Source organism: Grus americana, chromosome 20 (assembly GCF_028858705.1).
Source record: "Grus americana isolate bGruAme1 chromosome 20, bGruAme1.mat, whole genome shotgun sequence".
NCBI lineage: Eukaryota > Metazoa > Chordata > Aves > Gruiformes > Gruidae > Grus > Grus americana.
Genome location: NC_072871.1, coordinates 5,299,996 through 5,325,460, shown reverse-complemented (window position 1 = coordinate 5,325,460; position 25,465 = coordinate 5,299,996). Strand labels below are relative to the sequence as shown.

Sequence of the window (25,465 nt, the reverse complement as noted above, 5' to 3'; positions counted from 1 at the left end):
TTGATCCAGCCTGTCGGAGGGCAGCGACAAACACATGCAGTAGCCAATTTATTTGGTCTTTTACATTTGTAGGACATTTTTGATGTGAAAAGGAGCTTAGCTGTACATTCGTATGACCTTGATGTGGTTAAAGTTAAGCCGCTCTTTAAGTGTGTGCAGAATTGGGACCTATTAGTGGTGCACGTACGGCCACCGCTTCCTGCTCCCTGCTGCAGACATTCACCCCCCGCGAGAGAGGGAGATCTGGCTGCTAATTGCATTTATTCGAAATGACGACAGACCTGTGCTAACGCCAGGTTTGTTTATGCTCACGGTAGGAGCGGCGGCTGCAGCCCCGTTGGCTCGGGACATGGCTGTTGCTGCTGTCTGGGAAGTTGTAAGAAGGACGCCAGACATTTGGTATTTCACCGTCACAGTTGCTTCATGCAAAAAAAAAAAAAAAAAAACCAAACCAAAAAAAGGTGTGTGAGGCCTGCGGAGGCTGTGGGATGGCTCGTGGCCAACGCAAAGGGATGCCCCTTCCCCGCTGCGCCCAGGAGCCGGGACGAGGCTCCTTCTGGGGGGTTTGCAGAGAGCCGGAGGGAGGGATGCTCAGCACCGCTCTGCAGTGACGGGGTTCAGCCAAGGGCACTTTCTAAGCAACGTTATCATTTCGGAGACATGTACAAGGGGAAATTCCCTGTGAGCACGGCATATGAGGCAAGCGGACCCCAAAGGAGGAGGAATTTGTCAGCTCACGGAGGCTCGGTGGTGCTGCAGATGCTCTTCCCACGCACCAAGGTGGGGGTCCTGGCCTCTGCCCACCCAGCCCCGCCACCAGCAGCCGTGCGCCTGCAGAGACAACTCTCCGGGCTCCGCTTTTAATTCACTCGCTTTCATTTATATTCAAATCAGAGCATACATGTAGGCAACGCGTGCACGTCAGCTAAGGCAAGGCTGCCGTTTCAGAACAACCGCATAGAAGGTGTTTTATTTTTAAAATACATGGAGAAAGAGATGAAGATACAGAGCTCTGCACTCTGTCTGTCATCTTCTTGTTCCTCATGTTGGCCTGGTCATGGAAACAGAAAGATTTTTAGAAATTTATATGCTTCCTAACGCACATGCTGTTTGCTTGGCTGCAGCAGTTAGAATAAAGCCATGACTTCTGCTCGTGTTTAACGTCAGTTCTTGCATCTCATGCAGGGATTCGCAGAGATGTTCCTGGGGTTTTTGACTCTCAACTACTCTTTATGTGATGATTTAAACAAATGCTGAATGTGCATGTGGAATACTGAAAGTATTCACTGAGGAGGTGCACCCTAAGGAATATATTGATCTCCCTTAAATCAGGGCAATGCTTGACAGGGCTCTGCAAAGGGAGGGGAGGGCACCCTCCTCAGGGGCAAGTCCTGCAAAGCCCCGCTGGGTCTGGCTCTTAAATGAGGGTGGAAAAGTTTCCAGCCTCGCGTGCAGCTCAGACTCACAGGCCGCGTGCCCTGAGAAAGCACGTAGGGTCTCACTGATAATCCTTCACATTTAGAGCATAATATTGCCCTAAAAGATGATCCTGACATGCTTAAAACCGACGGTGCCCTTTTGCAGCGTGTTTTTTAAAGAGCAGAACAGCAACATGCTAACACTTATGTGCGCTGGCCAGGCTGTGACTTATCTTTGCTCCTCAGTCCCCGCAGCAGATTTGTGCAGCACCGTCGTTTCTGGGCTCTGCCTACCCCAGAGCACACGGGGCTGTCGGAAACCACTTAATACATGTTGACTTAATGGGAGTTGTGCAGCAAAATGCTGCTGGGTGCTTTGGAAACTAAGTCTGCGGAGGGGATTCATTACTCCTGCATTGCAATTAATGATAACTGAAAAAAAAAATTTTTTTTTTTGTATCGTGAGTTATGCTGGGTGTCAGAATTAACATCTCATTGAATTATCAAAGCTTTCAAGCAGTGGGTGGTGGAGAGAGTGGCTTGGGGCTCGCAAATAGGTCAGAGAAAGAGCTGGTTGCTAAATATCTGATGGAAACTTTCCACTGGGGAAGAAAATCTTGCTGATTTGATGGAATAGGAACAATTCCGGGGAGGATGTCGATACCCTTAAAGCTTATGAAAAAAGCAGGCATGGAGGCTGGGCTGCCTGCTCACAACCTGGGCTCTGTGTCAGGACCCATCCTGCTTGGCCGTGCATTTCTCACCTTCTCATTGCAAACTGAGAATATAAAAGGAAGGGAAGCGCGAAACTTTTGGTGGCGCGGTGCCCGCGCAGGTCTGCAGCTCTGTGCTCTTTGCATCCCCAGCTGAACGCCCTCGAAAGCGGCCAATGGCTTTTGGGGGGCTTGTTTTTTCGGGGTCCAGCCGGGGATGGTTTGGGTCCGGTGTTCAGGGGTGCGGAGCACTTGCAACTCTCTTTGACATCAACAGGGGGAGCGGCGAGTCCTGCTGAAGCTGTGCAGGGCTGGGGACACGCCACCCGCATCCTCCAGCCCCTTCGTCCAGCATCTTCCGTAGCCTTTTCCCAGCGGTTTTCCCAGCCTTTGCCCAGCCCTTGCTGTGGAGATTCACAGCTTTGGGGGTCGGTGGTGATTTCCATCAACGTGGGAATTCAGCCCTGGGGGTTTCTGCCCTGCTGCCACCGGGACGTGGCGTTACCACGAAGGCTCCGGGTTGTGTGTACCACCAACGCGGCGGAGGCACTCAATTTTAATTTTGCAGCTCTTTATAACGATTCTCACGATAAGTCAGCACTGAAATAAGCCAGCTGTGCAGAAGCAGTCTCTGGTTTTGTGTGTGAGCCCACCTCCAAGGGGTGACCCGTCCTCTTTCATGGGTCCTGCGGGGATAAGGATGCCCCAGGGATGACTGACCCAGGCAGGATCTTCCTGTCTCCCTCCTCTGTCGGGGTGACAGCACGGGTCTGCCTGAGGGTAAAGAGATGAGGGGTTGTGATGTGCTCAACTGCCTCTCCCAAGCAGAAAGGGATAACATTTTGGGAACCAGATGAGCAGATTCGGCAGCCTCTGCTGTGCGGGCTCTCGCACCTCCATGGAGAGCAGCCCTGAGCCAGGAGATGGGTGCAGGGTCCACCCTTTGGCTGCTGAGGCTGCGCAGCTTTTATTTAAAACTGAGGAATTTCTTTGTTCCAGACCACTCTTTCCTTAACAATCGTTCCTCCGCTCGGCTTCTTCCTTCCCCTTCCCATAGACAATAACCTTGTGTGAATCGCTGGAGGAGACACTTGATCAGCAAACCATCCTCTCTCCCTGCCAGCTGTATGCCCCTGATCGGAGGGACTCTTCAGTCCCCGTGGGGAGTGACAAGCTGACGACGATTATAAAATGCTAATCTCAGAAGGGTTTGTCTCCATGGGGGGAATGGCACAGCATAGCTGCTGGGGAATAAGAATTATATTATTATGCAGGAATAAAGTCCCATTTGTTTCTGAGAAGGGGATGGATGTGGGGGAAGAGTAGTGAGTTATTACAGAATAATTAGCCTACAGCAGCTATGCTGGGCGTTTCCATTGTAGACAACCCCTAAATATTGCGCTAGAGAAGGACTCACAGCCTAGACCGTGCGGTGGGTGAAGGTGTGCCTGTCTAATCCCATAGAGACACTCGTCAGCATCCGCTGGCTCCTGCAGGAACAAGAGACGATGCAAACACTCGCCTGGCAGCACCACACGCCTACGGGCAGGGACGGGCAGCCGAAAGCCACCGTGTCCCCAGTGCTCTGCACCATCCCGCTCTGCACCTTCCCGCAGCGGGATGCACAGGGATGATTGCTGCCCATACGGCTTCATGTGGCCCACCCAGCTGCTCCGGCGCACCCCGGCGTGCAGCCACGTGCCTTTGTGTTGATCAGAGCAGCGTTTTCCCCACCGCACAGGGCTGGCGGCGCACGCCTGCGTCTCGCTTCCACGCGCGTGAACCAGCGATCACCCAGTTGGGTACCGTAAATAATTAATATATGTGTCACTGTGCTTCCTCCCCGCGCTGTGCTGCCGATCGCTGCTCCGGGACGGGGACATTTGGCCAAGGTCACTCCCGGTGTCCGGCCACGGGTGGGGGGCAGCCCGGACGCTCCCCCAGGTTTCACTGTCCTTACGGCTGGTCCCGGGGTGCACCCGGCTGGGTGGGAAACGGCTCCAGCCCCGCGGTGAGCAGCACAAAGGGGAATGGCATCACTGCGGGCGTGGGGACGGGACACGGAGATGGCGGAGGTGGGCAGGGGGAGATGGCAAGCGATGGGGGGGTGCCGTGCTGAGGGGGCCGTGACACCCCCCCCCCCCCCCCGCGACCTGCTGGGCCCCTCCAGGGACCTGCACCGGGGGCGTGGGGGAGCCTCCTCCGGCAGGGCTGGACCCCGCTGACAGCCGCTTTGTGTCCCGCTCCGCATCCCGGCGTCTTCCTCATTGTTTTGCAAAATTGGGAGGAGGGGGGGCGGATTTAATTTTAAAAATAAAAATATTGAAATAATAAAAATATTAAAAAAATTAAAACCCATGTATTTCCAATCATAGAATACACACACACAGAGACACAAAAAGGGACGGTGTGTCCCCGCCGGGGGGGCGCTGGGGCTGGGGGCGCTGCCCCCCCACAATGCCGCACCGCCAAGCCCCCGGCAGCGCGGCACCGCCCCCCTCCCCGCTCCGCCCCGCCCCTCCGCCCGCCCCCTCCGCCCGCCGATTGGCTGCGCCGAGGCACAAAGAGTTACAAAGTTGCCGTCAGGTGGGGCGGGTGTGGCGCTGATTGGCGGCGGCGGGCACGGGGCGGGGCGGGCGCGGCGCTGTCAGCCGGGCCGGGGTGCGGCGGGAGCCGCCTGCGGGGCGCTCGGAGCGGCAGCGGCGCGGCATGGCCGGCTGAGGCGGGCGGGAGGGAGGGAGCCGCCGCCGCTCGGCGCCGCTCCCCGGCCCCTCTCGGTGGGTGAAGGAGCGCCTGGATGAATGAATGAATGAATGAATGAATGGCGGAGCGCCGCGCCGCAGCATGAGGCGCCGGCCGAGGACCGCGCCCGGGCTCGCCCTGCTCTGCCTCGCCGCTCTCCTGGCCGCCGCCGCCGGGCTGCCCTCCAGCGCCGTGCCGCCCCCCGAGCCCGGTAGCGGCAGCGGCGGTCCCGCTGAGGGCAGCCCCGGCACGGCGCCGCCGGCTCGGCCCCGCGGTACCGCCGTGCCCGCCCGGGGCAGCGCTCCGCCGCCGCCGCCCCCGGAGGAGGAGGAGGAGGCGGCGGCAGTGGCGGAGGAGGAGGAAGAGGAGGAGGAGGAGGCGGCCGCGGGCAGCGGCCCTGCAGGTGAGCAGCCCACGCGTGGCCGTGACGGGGGCGGGGGGGGTTGTCGCCAGCGGGGCCACCGGCTCCGGCGGGGAGCGGGACGGGGCTGCCCCCTCGCTCCCTCCGCCCGGCAGACAAAGGCGCGGCCGGGGGTGGCTTCGCAGGGGGCGGGGGTGGCTCCCCGGGCTCCTCCGGCTGCAGCGGCCCCCGTGAGGGGCAGGAGAGGGAACCACCGCGGTGGGGGACCCCCGGGAGCATCTTGTGCCCGGTGCGGGGCTGGGGCTTGGTGGGGTCAGCGACCCCCACGCAGGGCTCGGGTGCGGGGCTGGGTGGGCAGTGCGGGGGTGCCTGGTGGGGCAGGTGCACCAAACCCGTGTCCATGGCGCTACAGGCGTTACTGGTGGCTTTGGGGAGCGGTGGAGCGGGTGCTGGCCCTGGCTCCCCAAAGCGTTCTCCATGGCTGCCGTCCCCGGCATGCACCGTGTTCCCCACGCGGGAGCTGAAGACACGTTCTTCCCATCGGGGCAACGGCCACCCCGTTGGATGCTGACCGCGAGCATCGCCGGGTGGTACCCGGGAGGCAGAGTTGCTCTGTAAGCACCAGAGCTTCTCCCGGCGTCCCACCTCCACGTGCCGGTGGCAGAACAGGGTTAACGGTAACTTGGTGTCGCTGGAGCCCATGTTCTTACCTGTATCTGAGCGTTTGCAGCTCGGTGGGTGCTGGAAAGAGCCCACACTAGTGCGGTACCCGATGGGCGTGCGAGGGGAGAAGAGAGCCGCAGGCTGTTTCTGTTCTGGGAAACACGCGTCTCGGTGCAGCCTGATCCTGCCCCTGTCGCAGTCGGGGGGCTCGTACCGAGCTGAGGGAAGGATTGTGGCAGTGGGAGTAAATGGAATTGTCAATGAAGAGCGTGAGGAGGGAAGAGGCAAAGGGCGGACTGGAGGGCTGTGCTTTCAGGTGAAGCTCTCGATGGGTGCAGCGTTGAGTGACGGCGCTGGTCGCTTGCCAGGACATGAAAACACTGATGGTCCTCAAAGCTGAGACTCCAGTTTGCCTATAGATTAAGTGGGCAAAACTCTGCCAGAGTCCATGGATGGAGCTTTGTCCACTTATTTTACTGGAGAACTTGGCTTTACTCCACATTTCCAAAGCCCGATGTTCAGACGCTACATGCAAACGCTATAGAACTCATTCTTTCCTTTTTGGTATTTATTTTTCCTCCTTGCCTGCAAGATGTTTGGTTTAAGTGTGTTGAGCTTCCTCTAATGTGAAAGGGCTATATTCTGCTGTTCTGGTAGCTTTAGCAGTCTGAACAAGTGGATTAATCAACCTGTTTTATTTGGCTAGAAATATAATCAGCTGAAGATCTGGAGTCTCTTGTTTTCAGACTTTGATTCTGTTTTTTTCCATTGAGGTTTCTGTCTTTACTTTCTCTGGAAGAGACAGAATGACTTAAGATTAGGAATTGCTGATAACGATAGGAGGGGTTGAGCTTTCTTAAAGCAAAAGCAATTTTCTCTGTCGTGCCACAGTCAGACCTCAGCGGCTCAGCGACTCACCTGGCACGTGCAGCACGGTGCGACCCTCCGGGTGCCGAACAGGGGATGCACGTACCTGCCCTGTCGAGCACGTATTTCCCTCTCTGACCTTGTGTGTTGCGCTTGTTGGTGTCAGAAGGCATCACCACTTCAATAGTTTTATTAAGAGCATCCCCCTCATACAGGCCAAGTGATGTCACGCGAGGGTATTGCAAGGCATGAGGTGACTGGTTTAGTGATGCCTTTGGCATGCTCTCCGATGTCCGTGTACGATGCTCGCATAACGTCCTTCTGTGCCTGCTGCCATAGGAGGTGTCAGGGATGCAGGTCGGGAGGTTTTGTGTCTAATCCCAGTGCTGCCATGGGCTACCCTTACCTCTGTGTTTCAGATCTCGCTTGGGAAACAGGAGCACCGATGATGAGAATTCTTCTCCACCTTCCCTGGGTGTGCTGAGTTTTTATTGTGGAGGCCAGCATCAACCTTTGAAGTTTTAAAGTGCTAATTATTAATGGCTACAAGCCGCTTGATCTCAAAATTGCTCTCTGGTGCCTTTATGCTGTGGTGATGGCCAGGGTAGGAACGCACGGGCAGATTAGTTCTTCTCAAACAGGCTAATTTGTTATTCGTTAGCACGGCAGGTGGAGATTAACCCTGGCTGGTGGGAGATTGCTGCCGTGCTTGCGGGTCGGGTGGGTTTTAGGGCACCCGAGGGGGCAGCGAGGCAGATGCGGGGCTCGGCAGCATCCCCCTGCGTGAGGTGGGAGCTTGAGGGGGTGGGATGGATGTGGTCTGCATGGGAGCTGGTCTCTGTGGGGTTCATGGGGGGCTTTTCTGCACTGGCCTGTCTGCTGAATGTCACTGGAGTCCCGCGTGGAGGTTTGCTCGCAAAGGGCGTTAAGCACCGAAGGCGCAGTGAAGCCGGTGGGCACCATGGGTTTAGCTGAAACCCTCCTTTTGTTTTAATTCAAGCACATTTTCCACATTACTCTTTCAATTCAATAGGGAATTAATGCATTATATGCTTTATTGCATGAAACAAATGGGCATTTTTCATGCACCTTATTAGAAAGGCTTCTTTTAATGCTGATGGTGTTAGTACTGATAAGAAATTGGTGTGAGAGTCCCCACATTCGGTGTTTGTTCAGCGCTACCAAGATTTAAATTGCGACTTCAATGCATTTTTCTCCTTCTGATTTAAGGAGCACTTCAGCTACTGCCAAGCTGCCTGCTTGCTCCGCTCGCTTCCCTTTCCCAGTTTCATGATGTTTATTTTTCTTTCCAAGCCTGTGATCATGTTAAAATCCCGGATTTTGTTTTTAAGAGAAGTAAATTGCTAATCCTCATGTTTGTGGAGACAAGCTTAGAAGTATCCCCTGCCTTATCGCCAAAGCCTGTAACACCCGTTGTGGAGACTCTGCCTCTTCATTTTATACGCAACGGTCTCGTTTTAAAGCAAAAGCCGGAGCTTTGCTGGGGAAGCTGACTTGGGGACGGCTGCAGTTGGGATGGATGCTTGGCGTTGGAGCAGAGATGCGGCTGCTCTGGCCAGCGTAGTCCTGGTTGGACTTTCCTTGCATGAAAAACAAAACTTCTCTATTCCACCCATTTTTGTAGGGCGGTGTTGAACAATATGGGTGTCTCTGAAGGATGTTTTGTTCTTGCTCTTTTCCAGCCCCACAGGCAGCAGATGAGTGGGCTGAAAAGTCCTTGCATAGCCTTGCTGTCCCCATGGCGTGGCTGGGTCAGCAGAAGAGCTGCACCCAAACCCTGGCTTTCGGCATCTTTAGACTGTACTAAGTGTTTCAGATCTCGAAAGCCGTTGCTCCCTATGGTTTCTGTACTGCTCCACCTGCCTTCCTGGGTCACCAGGTCCCAGATGTGACCCTGAGTCTGGCTCTTCACCTCTGGATGGGGACAACGAGCAATTTCTGCTGCAGCCACAGGGCAGGAAATGCAGGTGGCCCAGCATCTCAGAGCAGTTAACCACGGGAAGACATCCCGTGCTGCTGCGGAAATGGGTGAAGGCTGAGTCAGAGTGCGCAATGATGCTTGATGGGTCTCCATCCTCTGGCATGGGGCCAGCTCTTGCTGGGATGCTCGCAGCGCAGACGGAGGAGGTACAGCCGGAGCTCCCCTACGGGTGGTGGCTGCGGCTTTGGGTGGGATTAGCTGATGGGCTTAGCTGCTAAAGAGGAGCCTGGCAAATCCCTGGGGGAAATGGCCTGGCTAATTGGCTGGGCGCAGGGGAGGCAGCGAGGTGAGGAGTGGACTTGATGGCGAGTGCTGGCTTCATAGCTGCATCATCCTGCTCAAGAGGTGGAGGGTCTTGCTTTTGTGCAGGGTGCATGGAGAAACGTGCCTCTGCACGTGAAGAGGCATCGTGTGGACGTACCAGGGATGTCCCTACAGCACCAGCAGTACTGTTGTAGGGGACAGAGTTTGGTCCAAGCCATGGAGCCACCACTCCTCGGACCCTGCCACACTGGGGTTGTGCTTCTCGAGGGGTTGGGAGCTCTCAAATCCTGATGGGACCGAAACATCCAAGTTGCCGAAGGCATTTTGCCAGTGCTGGTCCCTTTTGCAGCTCTGGGTGACTCCTTCCCTCTTCCCGACCAGCCATTGCACCCTTCCGTAGAGGTCTTCCCACCTGGGTTTGCCCCATGATCAGCTTTTCCCCCTGTGCTCGAGCGTGACACAGGACCGTCTCAGGGATGCGTGTAAATGTGTAATGCCCGAGCACATTGGGTTTCCATGGCTGGGACCGAACAGTAGGTGAGACTAAATGTTTGCAATGGACTTTTGCAGCCTTAAATCTCCATTTCTTTAGGTGCAGGTCCTGCCCTTTGGCGCTGGGCTCGTACACAGGCACCTGCCTGAACGCCCCCGACGAAGCTGGGGGGGCGAGCTGGGGCTGTCGTCCTGCTCATCACTTGGGAAGGCAGCTTAAGCTTTCCTCGTTTGAGGGCTCGGGATTGTGTTCAATGTGGTTACTGAGATAGCTTGCTTTTAAGATGTCAGCAGGATTTAATTTTTTTTTTTTTTTAAAGAAATGGAAATTAAGTTACAGACATGAAAGCTGAGAATAAGGAATATGGTCGTGTTACTTGGGATCAGGATGGGAGCAGCTGGGGCAGAGTGTGCCCTTTTTAATCAAGTAATAAATTGTGGGGTTTGTATCTTTGAGCTTAAAACAAAGGAAGTTGCTCACAGCAGAAAATGTCACTCCCTTGCCTTGCCTTCCTCCCTGCTCCTGTCTGAGTCATTCTTGAATTAGATGCATCCAACTGTCCTGACTCAAGACTTTGAGATTCTTGGACTTAGCGATGCTCATAAAGATCAGGCTATTTCTGGGAGGACCTACAGAGCATCCATGGTCTCGTTTCTGAGCTTCCCTCTGTGGGGAGCAGTGCTGGGATTTTTTTATATTTTCCTTTTAAATGATAGCTGAGATTTGGACATCATCAGTTTACTGAGCTGCCAGTTGGAAAATACCACATGTAAAACAGGACCGCTACTGCGCGGTGCGTGGAAGTTATTGATCTGGCCGCTCTCGGTAATGCCCAACCAGCAGCCTGGGGGGGGGGCCGCCGCCAGCCTCTGCAGCAAAGCTGCTGAAACACGGAGTAAAGTGGTTTGCCACACAGAGCTGTGGGGGAAACAGGAGGTGTCCCAGCCCTGTTTGCCGATGCCAGTGGTTCTCTGGGCTCTGCAAGGGTGGTTGTGGTCCCCAGGGGCAGTTGGGGCAGCACCCAGTGGTCGGGGTGCTGGAGCATGACCGGGGGGACTCTTGCAATGCAGAATTGGGTTTGCACGGGGTGCAAAGGTTGCGCCTGTCCAAACAGCTAGGAACTGCATGGGCGAGCGTGGGATGCTTTCCCGGCCAGTGGCTGGCTTTGCCCCTGGAGCATCCTGCTGGGGCTACCCGTTCCCGAGGAGGCAGCTTGGGCTTGATCCTGCCCGCAGCCTGGCGCGGAGCGGGCTGTGCTGGAGGGGAAAGTACCACTGAGTTAAGGAGCGATGGTGCTGGGCTGGCAGCAGAGCTCATCTCACGGACTCTGCCGAGGTGTAAGCTGGGGGTGAATGATGGCATCCTTGGAGGTGGCTGCAGCATCTTGGGGCCCACCCAGGTGTGGGGGGGTGGGCATCCAGCCTGCCCCTGAGTCTGTCCCCACAAGCTGTGTGTGGGGGAGCAGCACAAGGACAGGGACACCCAGGACTTCCCACACCCCGTGGCTGTGGGCAGAGAAGCACAGAACACGCCGTCCCCGAGGAACAGAAGCCCTGGACACGAGTCTGCTGAAGTCAGGGGAAAGATTTCAGAGTTTTTTTGACAAGAGCCCGCGGCCTATAAATACGCAGGGCTAAGTCATCGTGCCGCTGCTAATATTTGCAGAGCTAACGCCAGCTGACTGTCAGGAAGCGCTGCTGCAGATCCGAGGTGCTCGCTGGTGCTTCCAAGAAGCAGCCAAGATCTTAGCAGTGGCGTGATGCATCTGCTAGCATTAGAAATAAACTCATGCCTGTGCTGGGTGCTGAAGGCAGGGATTTCTCTTGGAGCCATCTGGCTGGAAGGGAGGGCTCCTTCTGCTTTATCTCTGACAAGCACTTAAAATAAAACCAAAAAAAAAAGTTAAGGAGCCGGATTGCTGTGCGGCACCTAGACTGCACCTGAGGCTTGGCTGAGCTCTGAAATGAGGTTGCAGCAAGGGCTTGGGCTTGCTTCAGGGGTCCTGGAAACCCACCGGCGTTGCTGCCCCAGCTCGTGCTGCGTGTCTGAGCTCAACAGGGCTGCCTGGTGCAGTGAGGCCTCGCTCAGTGGGAGGAGGGGGCCGAGTCTGGCACTTTATAATTGCTTGGGGATATTCATATGCTTTATGAGCTAAAGGCTAGATTGCTATCTAGCCATCTGCCCTGCACTGGGGGGTCGTGGGTCTCCACCACCCCAGTAGAACAGAACTGGTTGCAATTCAGTCTCAGTAAACGGGCTGAAAACCAGGATTTCTGGTTCACAGGAAATTATTTGCTTTGTTTAATTTGACTTTTGGGTTGGGACAGACTGAAATGAAATGGTTGTTCCTGCTTTGCTTCTGCTTACGCTTCCAGTAAGCTCAAGGGTCCTGCACCTTGAGGCTGCCCCGTGAGACTGATGCCCTTGTTGTGCTTGGGGCTAAATCCATCCCCAGTGTCGAGCTTGGGGGCTGCTGGGTCCCTGCCAAGGGGAATCTCTCCCAAAATCCTGGCAGGGCTTGTCTGGAAGGGTCTCTTATTGGATTAAAGCTTGTGAGTCTGGAGGCGTTTTGAACAAGACGTTCTGGATTTGGAATAATTGAATCTCATTTGTTGGACAGAACTCCCCCCCCCCCCCCCCCCCCAATTCAGTAGGAAACCTCCCATCAGCATCGGGCCCGGCTCCTCCGCAGCCATCACTTGCTCCCCTCACAGCTCTTCTCCCTGCTTCTTCACAGCCAGGGATGCTGCAAAAGCGGTCCAGCTTCTATGGCCGAGCAGATCCCATCCCAACCGGCCGCGGATGCGGGTCCGGGGCAGCCTGGCTGTCTCCTCTTTGTTTTCACCAGCTATTTAAAAAGGCACCGAATACAGAGGGGAGGATGCTCGGTTCATGTGGTTTTTCTGGATTGCGCCTAGCTGCCTGCAAAGAATAGACCATCTAAACACGCTGCTGGAGCGTTAATCGGCCGGGCATGGTTTGAGCTGCCCGAAGCGGCTCTTTTGTTGGAGGCTGAATTCCTCCTCTGGCTGATGCTCGTCCGGATCTTCCCATGCAAAATTCCTATTGCCCTTCATCACGTGAAATGCAGTGGGGTCGTGATGCCAGACAGGCATCCTACTCAGCAATAGCTCTGCTCAACCCCCTTCAGGAATTGTTTTGCCCCCTACTCTGGAAAAGATTTTTGGGGTCTCTGCTTCTGCTTCATACACACATGGGTCCTGTTTCAGTAAATGTGGACTCTCCCCGGAGCCGCATGAACTCATGTGAAGCCTTAGTTTGTGCTGCTTAAAGTAGGATTTTTTTTTCCTGAACACCTGCTGTATGAATTAAAATTTGCCTTGTAAATGTAACTGATTCAGAGTCTAAGCATGAAAGACGGGCATTTGCTTTTTGCCTGGAAAAAGAAAAAAAGCAAAACCTCGAAGGTTTTGCTCTTGAGGCAGCTCAGCCACAAAACCAGAGGGAAGCCCGAGTCGCTCTTTTCACCATTTTTAATTCAGTTGCCCCCTGTCCTTATAAATAAGCCACCAGAAACATGACGAGGCAAGCATCTCTGCTATTTATAGCTCGCGCTGCTCCACATGCCTGTTTTAAAAATCAGCCAGCTAAATGGCTCTGCAGCCTCTCAGCAAAAGGCTTAATGACAGAGGCATTTTATATGCGTGGATAGATGTACGTATATTTAAAGGCCGTTGGTGGTGAGCCTTCACCCCGAGCAGGCGGGGATGGTTTCTGCGGCGGGGATGTTTCTCCTGGGCGAAGGGGACCCCTCCGGCGCTGCCTGACTCCGGGGAAGGGGCTCTGGTTTAGTCTGCACCCCCGGGGCTTGCCCCGGCATGGGACTGGTGCTACTGGGGATGCTCCTGTCGGGGTCGGTCCTCCCACCTCTCCCCTGCACCTTGGCTTTTCGGGGGGGGGGTTATCACTAGACAACATATACATTGATATTCCCCAAGCTATTAAAAAAAAAAAAAAGTATTTTTTGAAGCCTTTATTTCTTTTTATGTTTTCCCCTTTGTCGCATCACCTCTGTATAAATAGGAGGCTGCTGGTAACCTTCACCCGTTTAACTGGTCATGCCGCTTCTCAGATGAATCTGCTTTATTCCTGGCAAATTATACCGCCGCAGTTTTCAGGCAGCTTTACTCTATTTTGACTGACTGGCTGACTATATTAACTGATAGCGCTGCTTGGGCTGCTTTGATCCTGTATTATTTATGGAAATGATGGCATATAACTCTGCGTAGCTGATTAATGCTGCATGTATTTTTAATGTGCTAGTTCTACTGTTTGATCTGTGCTAAATGATTATTCTCTGATGTGTTCTTGGGTTCATATTGGTTCCTTATGAAAAGGATATTGAAATGGACTGTTTGTTTTGTTGCTTTTTTTTCCCAGTGGTCTCATCTTGTGCTGGTTTTTAAGCTTTCGCAGATCATTCTCCCAAGCACGGCTCTGCTGCTACCACGTGGAGCATTTACACTTTATTGCTATTAATTTGAGCGTTTCATTGGTGGCATTACTCTAAATTCATTGCTGTGTGTGCAGTCGTTTGAAGTTTCAGGGAGATACAAGGTGGAAAACCAACCGTTTAGGTGATGCTCAATCCTTCCCCCTGTGTGATTGCTGAATCCCAGCTTGGCTGTGACTCCGGTCCAGCGACATCTGAATGAGAAAGAAACCCGTCTAAATTGGGAGGAGTGTAATTAATATTTTCCATGGCCCGTCACAGGATGGCCAGGACTGGTTGATATTAAGACAATGACTTTAATTGCTGGGGAAGTGTGTGCTCAACCCGCAGCTTCCTGCTCTTGGTGTGAGATGCGGTTGTGGTTGGGGAGGGACCAGTGGGCAAAGGCGGTGTTTCATCCCGGGAAATACCCACCGCATCCCGTGGCGCATCCCTCAGCACGTGCAGTGCTGCTGGTGCTGCTGTTGGGGAGGGAGCCCGATGTCCTTCATCCCTCCTCCAAAATCCTTCCCCATCACCAGACGTGGCCAATGGGGTGGAAACCAGGAGGTCGTTCCAGGAGGACCATCTGTGAGCTGGAGGATCAGCATTTCCCTTCCCTGGGGGCAAAACGGGAGGAACTTGATTATTATTTTTTTAATTTATTTTTTTCCCCTGCCTTTTGTAACACCTGCTCATTTTCATGGTACGACACGGGTTGTCTCCTAACCCCTGCCCGCACGCAGCGCGTGGTCAGACACACCTCCCCTGGGCACACCGTGCTCCGGCAAGAACAGGTTTGCGAGGATGCTTTCGTGAACAGCGCTGTAAAGATACAAAGCAGTGCTGGCTGAAAACCTTTAAATGAAGGCTTTTTTTCCCCTCCTCTGAAGAGTGGTTTTTGTCAAAATCAGCAAAATTTATATCTTTCTGCAAAAGATCCCTTTTCCTTTAATGGGCTTTATATTGAAAACAGTTTAAGGTTGACATTTTGTTCCTTCCCTACAAATTTTTCAAAGCTCCTTGTTCCACAAAAAACTTCAATAATTCCGTTTTCTTCCTGCCCTCTATTTCAAATATATATAAATATACATATATATTATATATAATTTTTTTTCTGTCTACTATAACTCTTGTCTTTTGTCACTTGGGAAACAAAGCAAATATTATAGACTATTTTCTGGTGTTCTTCCCCTGCCCCAAAACGGAGACGTGCTAACCTGAGCGCTGCAACGAGCCAGTTATTTGGGGGGAAAATCAGGAGGGATGCACAGCATCGGGCGCCGAGTGAACGGGCAGGATCTTATGATACGGCTCCTACAAACCGAGTTGCTCGTCAGCAACACGTCTCGATTGCAGACGCGTGAGTAATGGGGCAGAGGCACCCACACCTTGGCGGTGCTGGTGGATGGGGAAGGGCACGGTGCCATGCACAACGCCCGCGGCTGGCAGAGCCTGCGGATGGGGGGGGTGGGGGGGTGTTTCTGTGCACCCCTTCCTACCCCAACCTGCAACCCGAGGGGTGTGGGGAGCTGGGCTGGGGTGCAGTTAAGACGCCAGGATATCCAGAGAAGGTGGAGAATCTGCTCCAGGTTGTTTATCTAAACAAAAGGGTTATTCGAATTCAAGTGGAGCGCAGCGACCTGTCGGCTCTTGCCTGGGCTGGGTGTTTGCTGACTTTGTGCCAACACGGGAGGTGTCTTCGCCGGAGCCTCCCCAGCTCGTATGAGCACCCCCTTCGTGATCTGCCCTTCCCTGCCGTGGTCAGTTGGGATTTTTTCCCCGATCCCAGTGCTTTAGGAAGGATTTGGGGAGGATTTGCCTCATTTTTAAGCACCCCGGGTGACTTGCACGCGAGTGCAGCCATCCCGTCTCCCTGCGAACGGCCGCGTTGTGTTATGATCTGTCTTGCGGGGTTTTCCAGCAATGCCCCCCCATTCCTGGGCAGGGCTGGGGGTCCCCCCGTTTGGATCGGGGGTGGGGGGAGCCGGCGAGCTGCGTGGCATCGCCGCGTCTTGCACAGCATCCCCTGTGCCGCGGGGCCGGCTGGCACGGGGAGCAGATGGGGAGGTGGAGCCGGGCAGCTCGGCCGGGTTTCAGGCTACGATAAAGCAAAGTGACGTAGAAAACTAAATACCTGTTATCGGAGAAAAGCAAACAGAGCCTCCACCTGCCTCCAGCCTTTCTCCCTTCAAGGGCAGGCTGCACGCCCGGAGTGCAGCTCCCTGTAAAAGATGTTTTATTATTAACGTGCTTGCTTTGGCTTGGCTGCGTTGTTGAGAAATCCAAGCCTGACTCCAGATAATGAATGACAAACATTTGTTTGGACTTAACTATTTTATTCCGACTATTTTTTTTTTTCCTGCTGGAAGTTTACAGTAAGTTGTTGACAACATGCCCTTTGACGTAGATTAGCGCTGAGTCCTTGCAGTTGGATCGTCCCATCCTTTTGACATCTTGGTTGTTTCTTTTCAAGGGAGGCTTTTGTGCATGTCTAATCCATTTAAAATGAAAAATAAACAAGAAATGGACTGATCTCTGAAGGGGCAGTCGGGCACGAGGGTGTTGCTGGGTTCCCTGCAGAAGCAGGCAAGCTTTGGGGTGGGATGGAGGGAGTGATGGTCCTGCCCTGCCCAGGACAGCACCTTCCCCCAGCACCCCAGGCTGGGGTTTGGGGGTGCCTGGAGCAATGGCTGTCCCTGACTTTTGGGTTACAAACCCCTTAAAAGCTTTCCTGTGGGTGTGTAGGTGGTGAGTTGAAGCTTGCGGGCTGGGGAACGGATGCTTTCCTCTGTCTGCTCCACCACTTTGTGATCCCTCTTAGGGACCTCTGTCCTGCCCACGGTCATGTACACGAGCTGGGTGGCCCCTGCCTTAGAGCTGATACCTCTCCCACCTATATATATATGTAATACCAGGTAATATATTTAATTGGGTGCAATATTGGCCATATTGAACTAGAGCCTCTCTGTGCATTGCCAGGGTTGTGTCAGGTTCCTGCAGCTCCCCTGGGTTTGGTAGGATTTTTGGATGACCCCTTGCAGGTGGGACTCGGATGCTCTTTTTGCAGGGTTTCTCTCCAGCAGCAGAGCTGGTGGAAGAGGAGGCACCGCTCCTCCTCCTGGCCTCTTGCAGGGGTGTTGCAATGCCAAAACAGTAGTTACAAAGCCCTCAAAAATTGGGAAATGGTCAGGATGGAAATGTCAACAAACCTCTTGTAGCTGTCCCACTGGCTACAGAGGAAGCTCTGTGGTTTTGAACATCCCTTTGACTTCGGAACAGGCTTGTTCTTGCCAGCCCAAAACTAAGCATGCCATCTTTGCCGAGAGTAATTCTCCCTCGGTGATGCCGTCCTGGTTGCAAGGTGTGGGTCATATGGGGGCTTGGATCTGACCCTGCAAATCAGCAGTTTGGGTTTAGCGTCTTAGCTCAGGCTTGGTCTTAGCTTAGTGCCGAAGCTGTGGGTGAGACGGGGAGCACTGCACGGGGTGTCTGAAACCCTTGTGCCTGGCTGCCTCCGTCCTCCCCATCAGGCTTTCCAGGGTTTTGCCTATTTAAAGAGGATTTGGCTGTTCTTGCAGGACAGGGCTGCTACCTGTTGTACTTCACTGGGTGGCCTGGTATTTATTGTGAGGGGTTCAGAGAAATGGCTTAGTCACTGTTTACTTGTGGTTGCTGAACTTGTGCTGTTTAATGGAAACACTTCCCTTTTGAAGGTGAACTACTGCCAGAAATAAATACAGGCAATACCTCGTGGCTGAGGCAGGAGCCAGGATGGGACGGAGCCGCAGCGTCCATCGGTGTCAGCAGCGGCACGATGACTAAGGAGAGAGAAATTAAAAGCCAACGTGCAGCCTTGATTGCAGTCCTTAATTTGCTGCAGGGCTTGGGGATTAAAGCGAAGGTGAGGGGGAGGCAGGGGCTGGTGGCTGCCCTCAGCAATCCCCTGCTCCGTCCCCGCTCTGCGTGCACGGGGTGGGTTTGCCCTCGCTGAACGTATGCCATCGCTGCAGTCGACGGAGAAAGGTTTGGAGCATAGCTTAGATGCACCGAGATGTCCCCTGCCGCTGTCTGCTCCCGCAGCACTGAGTCCCCAAGAGATGATATCGGATCTGCTGCAGTTCCCCACTTCCAGTGATGAGTGCCGGGTTTCTCCACCCAGGTGGCTTTTTTCCATGACGTGCCCTGGCCCATATCAGTTCCTTCTTTGAAAGCTCAACTTCCCCTCCATGGCTTTGCCAGCCAACTTTGTCTCGTTGCAGTATCTGCAGCCCAGTTTGGCTGGTGCTGGATGAAAGCAAAGGTGAAATGAGTTCTCAAAGGGGGAATTCGAGTCACCCGACGTGAGCTGGAAGTAAATGTATCACCATGTCCCGTGCAAAGTGTAGCAGGGCAAGCACAAGGTTGCGTTATAAAATAAGGGAGTAAAACTTACGGAGCAGGAAATCTCCTCTCTTCCCAGCTGGGAAGGCATTTTCCTTGCCCTGTCCCAGCAGCTCTCCCTGCTTGCAGCACATTATAACTTATAGCTCCTTGTCTGGCAAGAGTTACGGTAACTCCAAATTAGCCCGTAGCGCTATGTCGTCACAGCCTTGAAACAGGACCCAAATGGCAAAACCTGCCCGAAACCAGTTGTGATTACTCATGCTTCGTGCTATCCCTCTCCCCTGCTGGAGTTTCTGCTATGGTAATTCCACTTACTAAGCGAGGAGACAAAACACCTTTATTAAACTTGGAACCAAGCTCAGGAGCAATGGGAGAACTGGGACTCACTGGCTTTGGACTCTCAGAAGGTTTTTCTTTGCTCTTCAAGTCCTCTCTCCCTTCCTCTGTGCAGACTTTAAAGTGAACAAGCGAGGAAAAAAGATACTTTGCTGTTTGTGATGAATAGAAGTCTGCATTTAAATATATTTGTTTAGAGTAGGGGAAAAAAAATATTAGGAAAGTGTATTGGGAATGAATCCTGTGATGTTGGGGCTTCACTTGATCTCCAAGCTTGAAAATGAAATGAGCTGAGGTGGACTGGGGGTCTTAGCTCAGGCTCTGTAAAGCTTCTTTTTATTAACACTTTCAGTGAGTGTTTATTAGCACCGTGGATAAAAGAAGCCTTTGTTAACGGGTCTGTCCCTTCGCTCCTGCGGAGGAGGAGCTGGATCTTGAAAGGAATCGCCCTGGGCACCTGCTGGAGTTACTGATGAAAGTTTTCATTCCAGATTTTCTCCACAAGCTTAAACATAAAATTACTTAAAACTCTCCGAGTCTGCGCTCTCTTCCTCCTTAAAAAAAAACTTAAAAAAACCGAAAAAAGTTGTAAAAATGCCTCTTGCCACCTGCCTGCAGAGCTGTGCACGGTGGCCCCTTGCCCTGTGTCTGCGCAGAGCATCGCTTCACGTTAAACCAGCTGAGATGATGTGCACGAGCCCCTCAGCAATTTTGTCTTGGAAGGATTTAAAGAGAATTGCTCACGTTGTTGTTGGCTTTTATTTACCTGAACTGCCACAGCCATCCTGCTGTAGAGATGAGGAGGTCTGCTCCGGAGGAGCTGGGTGGAGAGGGGATGTTGTGGTCCATCACAGCAGCACCTGTGCAGCTGGGTGACACGGGGGGACACGTCTGCCGGGTCCTGTGGTCCAGGAGGAGGAGTGGGTCCTGCCCCGAGGTTTGGGACTCAGGATCTGACCTTTCTTCTTGCCTCACAGCAGTGTGAACCCCCTTCGTCCACCTTCCACTTCTTGTGGGATGTCCAAAGTCTCCCTTTGAAGGCATCTCTCATCTTGGGGAATTATTAGAGCAGTTTAAAAAGTGCTCCTGCTCACTTGGAGAAACCTGGGTGTGATACTTGCGCTGCCCCTGAAGGTGATGGCCTTCTCCAGAGGTCATGCGTGCCCCAAAGCTGGCCGGGTGGCCCTGGCAGCCCTCCGAGGCAGCATCTGCTGCTTCCAGGAGATGCAGAGCGCTCCTCTGCCTCTTGCCGACACCTCGCCGGGGGAGGACGCGGTTCCCAGCATTTTTGTATTGAATTATGGATTGATTGCATGCCTGCGCCATTGCTGTTAGCATCTCCACGCTTTTGTTCTGTCTTTCCTGCCAGTGAAAGAGCGATTGCTTTAAATGAGAGAAAGAAACAGGATGACTTCTTACCACGTCCATCCTATGTTGGACCAAGCTTTGGTAGCTCTGCCTGGTGCCAGTGGCGAGGTAAAGCTGCCGCTCCCTCTGTACGTTGACGGAGCACCCAGTTACACCATGGCTACACCTGGCATAAAGAAATCGGGTTGTGTCTTTGCTACCAAGAAAAGATTCATTTTGCAGTGAGATCAGCCATGTGTTTTCGCCACCTCACGTGGAAACGTCCCCAGCGGTCCAAGCTCCGCAGCTCGTACTGCGACGTACCTACGTGGAGGGATGTAGGGTGTCACGGTGCCCAGCAGCTCACCTCCCTTGGCGCAGGTTTCAGCCACAGCAGCTGACGGTGCTGAAGCAGATGTGTCATCACCTGCTGTACGACTTCTGTACTAAGCAAGACATGGTTTTACTGCAATCTGAACTTGGCTATTCCCTTTTCCTGGCTGATGGCCCGGGACCGTGAGTAGTCCAGTGGATGTTCGGCGCTGAGCTGGGTCCAGTCTGGAAGGAGGAGGTTGGAGGTCGCATCCGTTCCTGCTGAAGCTGAACTTGATGCTGAGAACATAAGGAGTTAATTGCAGTGACTCAGGAGAAGAGAAGCTACTGCATCCGCAGGCTGTCAGCAGGCAAGGTCCAGAGGGGAAAAGGCTCTCGAAGGCTGCACGCCTTGCAGCAACATATTTTGGCTTTAAGTAACTTAATTGTGTCAGACAAATGTGCGGGCAGGAGGCAGCTCCTGTAGCTGGGCAGGTTAGTTCCTTGCAAGCTGGACAAGGTCCCTGCTTTGCAGCCTGCACAGCGTTCCCGGGAGCGGAGCCCGGGGAAGGGGGGAACAAACAACAACTATTGCTTTTGTGCAAAAAAGCTCTTGGATAAAGAGGGGGAGGCAAGCCCTGGCTTTGTTTGTGGAGCAAAGGAGTCCTCCTCTACATGCTTCACCTGGGGTTTGGGGAATGAAGAAGACTTGCCCTTCCTGACTTGCACTTTGTAACTGTCTTAGTGATGGAGGCACGGAGAGTGCAGGTCTCTGGTGATGCCTGCCTTAATTGCCGTATATTTAAGGTATCTAGTGGCTGTAATCTGCATCTTAGTGGAATTCCTTGCAAGGAAGTTTTTATTTGTGAATTCAAGCAAGGAGAAATCACTTGCATTGTTTAACTTCCCAGCACGCAGCTCTCCTGCCAGCGGGCTGCTGCCTCAATGAGTCTTGGTGTTCACCAGGCGATGGTCAGTGCTGGCGACACGAAGGGAGATAAGGTGGAAGAAGTCAGGCCAGGAGTCGGCAGTAGGAAAGTCCTCTCCTTTAGGTGAGTCATCTCGAGCAAGACCAGCTGTGCTGGTTTAAGGAGTTACCACTGCCCGCTCTCCGTCCTGTGCTGGAGGTCCCTGCTTCTCGGCAGGAGACCCGTTAGGTGCTGTGGGATGAGGCCGGTGGCTGCACCCACTGTCCTGGGTGGGCAGCTGATGGATGGGATCTCGTTGAGATGCTTTTAATGAGGCAGAGCCCTTGGGAGCCTCGGCTGAGGGCAGCTGAGTGCTTTGTGCCGGTTCGTACCAGTATCGACAGGGTCTGAATCGGCCACGACAAATTAATGGCAGAAGAAAGTGGCTCGAGGACAAAGCTGTCCCGTACAGACCTGACAGCGTCGTGGGGCTTTCGGCAGGGTCAGACGGGTCCCGCAGTTTCAGCAGTGGGTGTAGCTGGGGGTGAGGGCTAACGTGGCCACAGGCTGAGCTGAGCTTTCTGGCTTCTTTGGCCGCGCAGCGATCAGATGGTTTCGTGTGGAGTTGTCTTTGTACTGGTGGAAGATGGGTGTTGCAGAACTGGTTTCCCTTCCCCCCCCGCCATCCTGCTGGCTTTTGCATTTTATATCCCGCTCTTTGCTTTTATATTTCTTTCTAGCTAGCTTTGCCTTGCTCAGCTGCCTTATCCCACACCGCTCGCCTTCCAGCAGCACCAGTGGCAATGCTGGAGGAGCCACCCAGTTACCCCAGTGCAGCACCTTGTTGCTGTTACCCCTTTTTCGGGGAGCGTGAGCTCGTTCCTGCAGGTTCCCAGCCAGCACCCCTGGGTTGGGTCAGCTGCTCCCTGAGAAAGGGCACAGACGGGGGGGTCTTCAGCTCCACACGTGGCTGTTACTGCTGCCTGACCTTGGAGCCTGCAAAAGGTGTCGGGGTGCGAATTGCTCAGGAGGGACATCTGCAACAGCCCATCTGGGGGGGAGGAGGAGGAGGAGGAGGAGGAGGAGGGCCGTGCAGGCAGGGCTGTGCTGTGCTGCTGGAGCATCCGCTCTCAGCTGGGCGGCTGCTGGTGCCAAGGGGGATCTGGGGCTGATGGATGATGCGCCTCCGACCGCAGCTGGGCAGGGGATGCTGTCAAGTGCATTGGGAACAGGTGGCTTTGCTTATCTCTACTGCAACAAGTTTCAGCAGGGAAATCTGGTTCGTTATTTAAATGAAAGGCTTTACCGTGCCCTCCCCGAGATGTCACCCAGAGGAGCTGGCAGCTTGTTGCCGAGCGAGACGGATGCACAAATCCGTTTTGTTGCTTAACTTACGGTGATGTGGCGTTTTCCCCCTGGGACGTCACGGCACATCAGCACATCTCGGGCCTGTACAGAGGCAGCTCTTGAAAGGTTTGGACTTTCACTGCAGAGAAGCATCTAAAAATGTCTGGCTTTTGAAAACCGAGGAAGGGATTGGGTACATCCCTGGGACCCGGGCAGAGCTTCTCCCGCGTGGCTCTGAGCCTGGGCTGGTGTCACCTGCCTGTTTTATCTCAGCATGGCACGGTGTGGGGCTTTAACTGATTTATACCAGTGTTGAGAGAAAGAAAAGAGATTAATTCTTTTAATATGGAAAGTTATAGGCTTACAAAAGCCTTATTAGCCTTCTGTTTAAAGATCTAATGTCATGCTAGTGTCTCGGCTTGTGCGTTGCTGCTCTACTTGAAATGCAAACGTATCTGCGAGGTGTCCCTCTTCTTTTGCTCCAGCCACATCTGGGCCAAAAATTAAGGAGTGACAGGCTGATGTATCCCTGGGCTGCCCTGCAGGTCAGTGACCGGGAGGGCCTGGCTGCCCCCTCCTCTTGGCTGCAGAAGTGGGAGCAAATCCCCCAAAGCGAGGGGTGGTCATTGCTGTCATCTCCAGATGGGAGGGTTTAGTGGCTTGGGAGATGCTCACCTGGGTCACCTTGCAGACCCTTCGGCTTCCCAGACTGCTGAGCAGCAGGGGTAGAGCTTCCCCATCAATGCACCTAAATCCTGCCCAGCAGGGTCCATCCTGGGGGGGGGTGTCTGCATTGCAGTTGTGCCTTTTACAGAGGAAAGCAGCAGCAGTGAAGGCAAAGGAACTTTTCGTGCATGTGCAAGCCCGTGCCGGAGCCTGGAGCTGGGCTGGAGGAGCAGCCCGAGCTAAAACCCGACCCCTTCCCTGGCCCAGGCAGGTACCAGCCCCGGCCGCGTGCTGGGAAGGGTGGGGAGGCGATAAAAAGGGGGTTCATCTGAGCTCATCCTCCTAACCCCTGTCTTCTTGCTGGTTATTCATACAACATGACTTTACAGCCCAAATACAAACGGCTGAGAGGACAATTCTTGCTCAGGGTTTTTGTTCGTAGCGCCTTTAACGCTCCTGTATAAATTAACGTGTTTGTTCATTAGCCGCAATTCCCCAAAGCGCTGCTTAAAGTTGGTGATTTTAATTACTTTTTGCAGGGATCTGAGCACACGGAGACTTTAACAGATGATTATAGTTCGTGTTATTCATGCAGCTTTTTTAAATCCCTTTCTCTGCTAGGACATGGTTGATAGATACTAAAATTGAAGTCTGCTAATAAAATCCCAGCCCCGTCCCGTGCGAGGTGTCTTGAGCTTTGAACTGAAACGTTTTGCTGGCAAAGCGATTCCGTTTCCTGAGAGGTGCTGCAGAAAGTACGTCTGTACGGAGGGAACGAGCTGCCGGGGCTGCTGCGTGCCGGTGGGGATGTACTTGCCAAAGTTCCATTTCATCCTGTTTATCTCTAAACCCCGAGTTGGGCTGGCTGTGTCACACGCTGGGTGGTAAAAAATACGGAGATTTTCAAACAGAAACGGGGAATATTTATACGGTTGCAGACGTTTGTGGAAATATTAGTGGGAAAATCTAACCAACTAAAGTAAAACGCCAACAAAACTATTTTCAAATTAATTAAAAGGCTTGGATCCATTTTGTAACTGTTGAGGTTTTAATCCTCAAGCGTTTATTTGATCTGTTTGAAGTTACTGTAGCTTCTTGTATCATAAACATTTTAGAGCCACATTCTTCTTTATACGCGATCTGCTTAGTAGGAGACCCAGAGGCGTTGCGTATGGGAATTTATTGTTATATAGGAATAATTCTTTACCTGCAGCTGTGTAATCCCTCCTGCACAGCTTTCTGTGGTAACCTGGTTCTTAATAACTCCTGGACCACTCCTGCTTCTCCTGACATCATCTCCTCTCGTCGACGGGAGCTCCTCGGGTGTTTTGCCCTGCTGTCAGCCCCGGCGGTGCCGTGAGCTGGGGGTCTCCTAGGGCAGGAGGAATGTGAGGTTAATGACAATCCACATTTTACTTTTTTTTTCTTTTTTGTGCTTATGTTTACAGGGTTTGATCCTTTAGTCTCCCAAGACAGCTTTATACCTGTGAGCCTGACTTTGCTGCACGTTTACTGGGGAATGAGCCGGTTCAAAGCTCGCTGTGCAGGTTGCGAACTTGTTTAGCATCAAAATGAAGGGAAGGCAACAAAATTGCTCGGCACTTGCGTTGCACAGAGGAGCTTTCAGGAACTCCTCAGAAAGCAAATGCCTGTATGTTTGATTGCAGGTGCAGGAAAGAAATAAAAATAATCTCAGGAGTGAACAGCCTTTGCATTTGTGTAAGGTCTGAGAGCCCTGGCTGTGGGTTAGCCGAAGGAGGGGAGAAGTGGCTTTGCTGACCGCTGCTGGGGTAGGAGGGCTGTGAACCGAAGCGGGAGCGATGCTGCGTCCCTTTGAAAACGTGAAGAAAAGGCAGAGGGGTGATGTGGTCTGGGCTGAGCATGGGTTTGGCCGAAACCCCAAGTCTGCCTGTTTGACGCTGATGAAAAGGGCTCGTGTGGCTGCTGGTGACCCAGGGAGTTGGGACCTTGGCTTTGTACTTCTTTCCAAGCAATAAGAGGGATTTAATCTCATTTCGTTTTCCTCAACAGATATGTCTGATCTTTTAACGATATTACAAGTGATGTATAAGCATTGAGAAATCCTTGTCTTTCCCTCCTGTTGACCCGTACAATCCCTTTATGGCACAACACAAGTGACTTGTGTAAAGCTCTTAACGGCGTTAATGTGAAGGATGCTGCTCTCTT

General features: G+C 53.2%; 1 protein-coding gene and 1 long non-coding RNA gene across 2 annotated transcripts in view; one reads left to right on the top strand and one right to left on the bottom strand.

The window, feature by feature from the left end:
- The first annotated feature begins 4,843 nt into the window (after positions 1–4,843).
- MEGF9 (multiple EGF like domains 9) overlaps positions 4,844–25,465 on the top strand; it is a 54,797-nt gene continuing 34,175 nt past the window's right edge. Inside the window, exon 1 of the mRNA XM_054849088.1 lies at positions 4,844–5,276. Within this exon, the coding sequence (XP_054705063.1) occupies positions 4,949–5,276 (328 nt within the window). The 5' untranslated portion in view covers positions 4,844–4,948. The remainder of the gene's footprint in view (positions 5,277–25,465) is intronic.
- LOC129215604 (uncharacterized) lies at positions 13,546–16,195 on the bottom strand. Its single transcript, XR_008580042.1, has 3 exons — positions 16,114–16,195; positions 14,412–14,596; positions 13,546–14,191 (listed from the first exon to the last, which is right to left on the bottom strand). It is a non-coding gene; the product is annotated as an uncharacterized LOC129215604 (long non-coding RNA).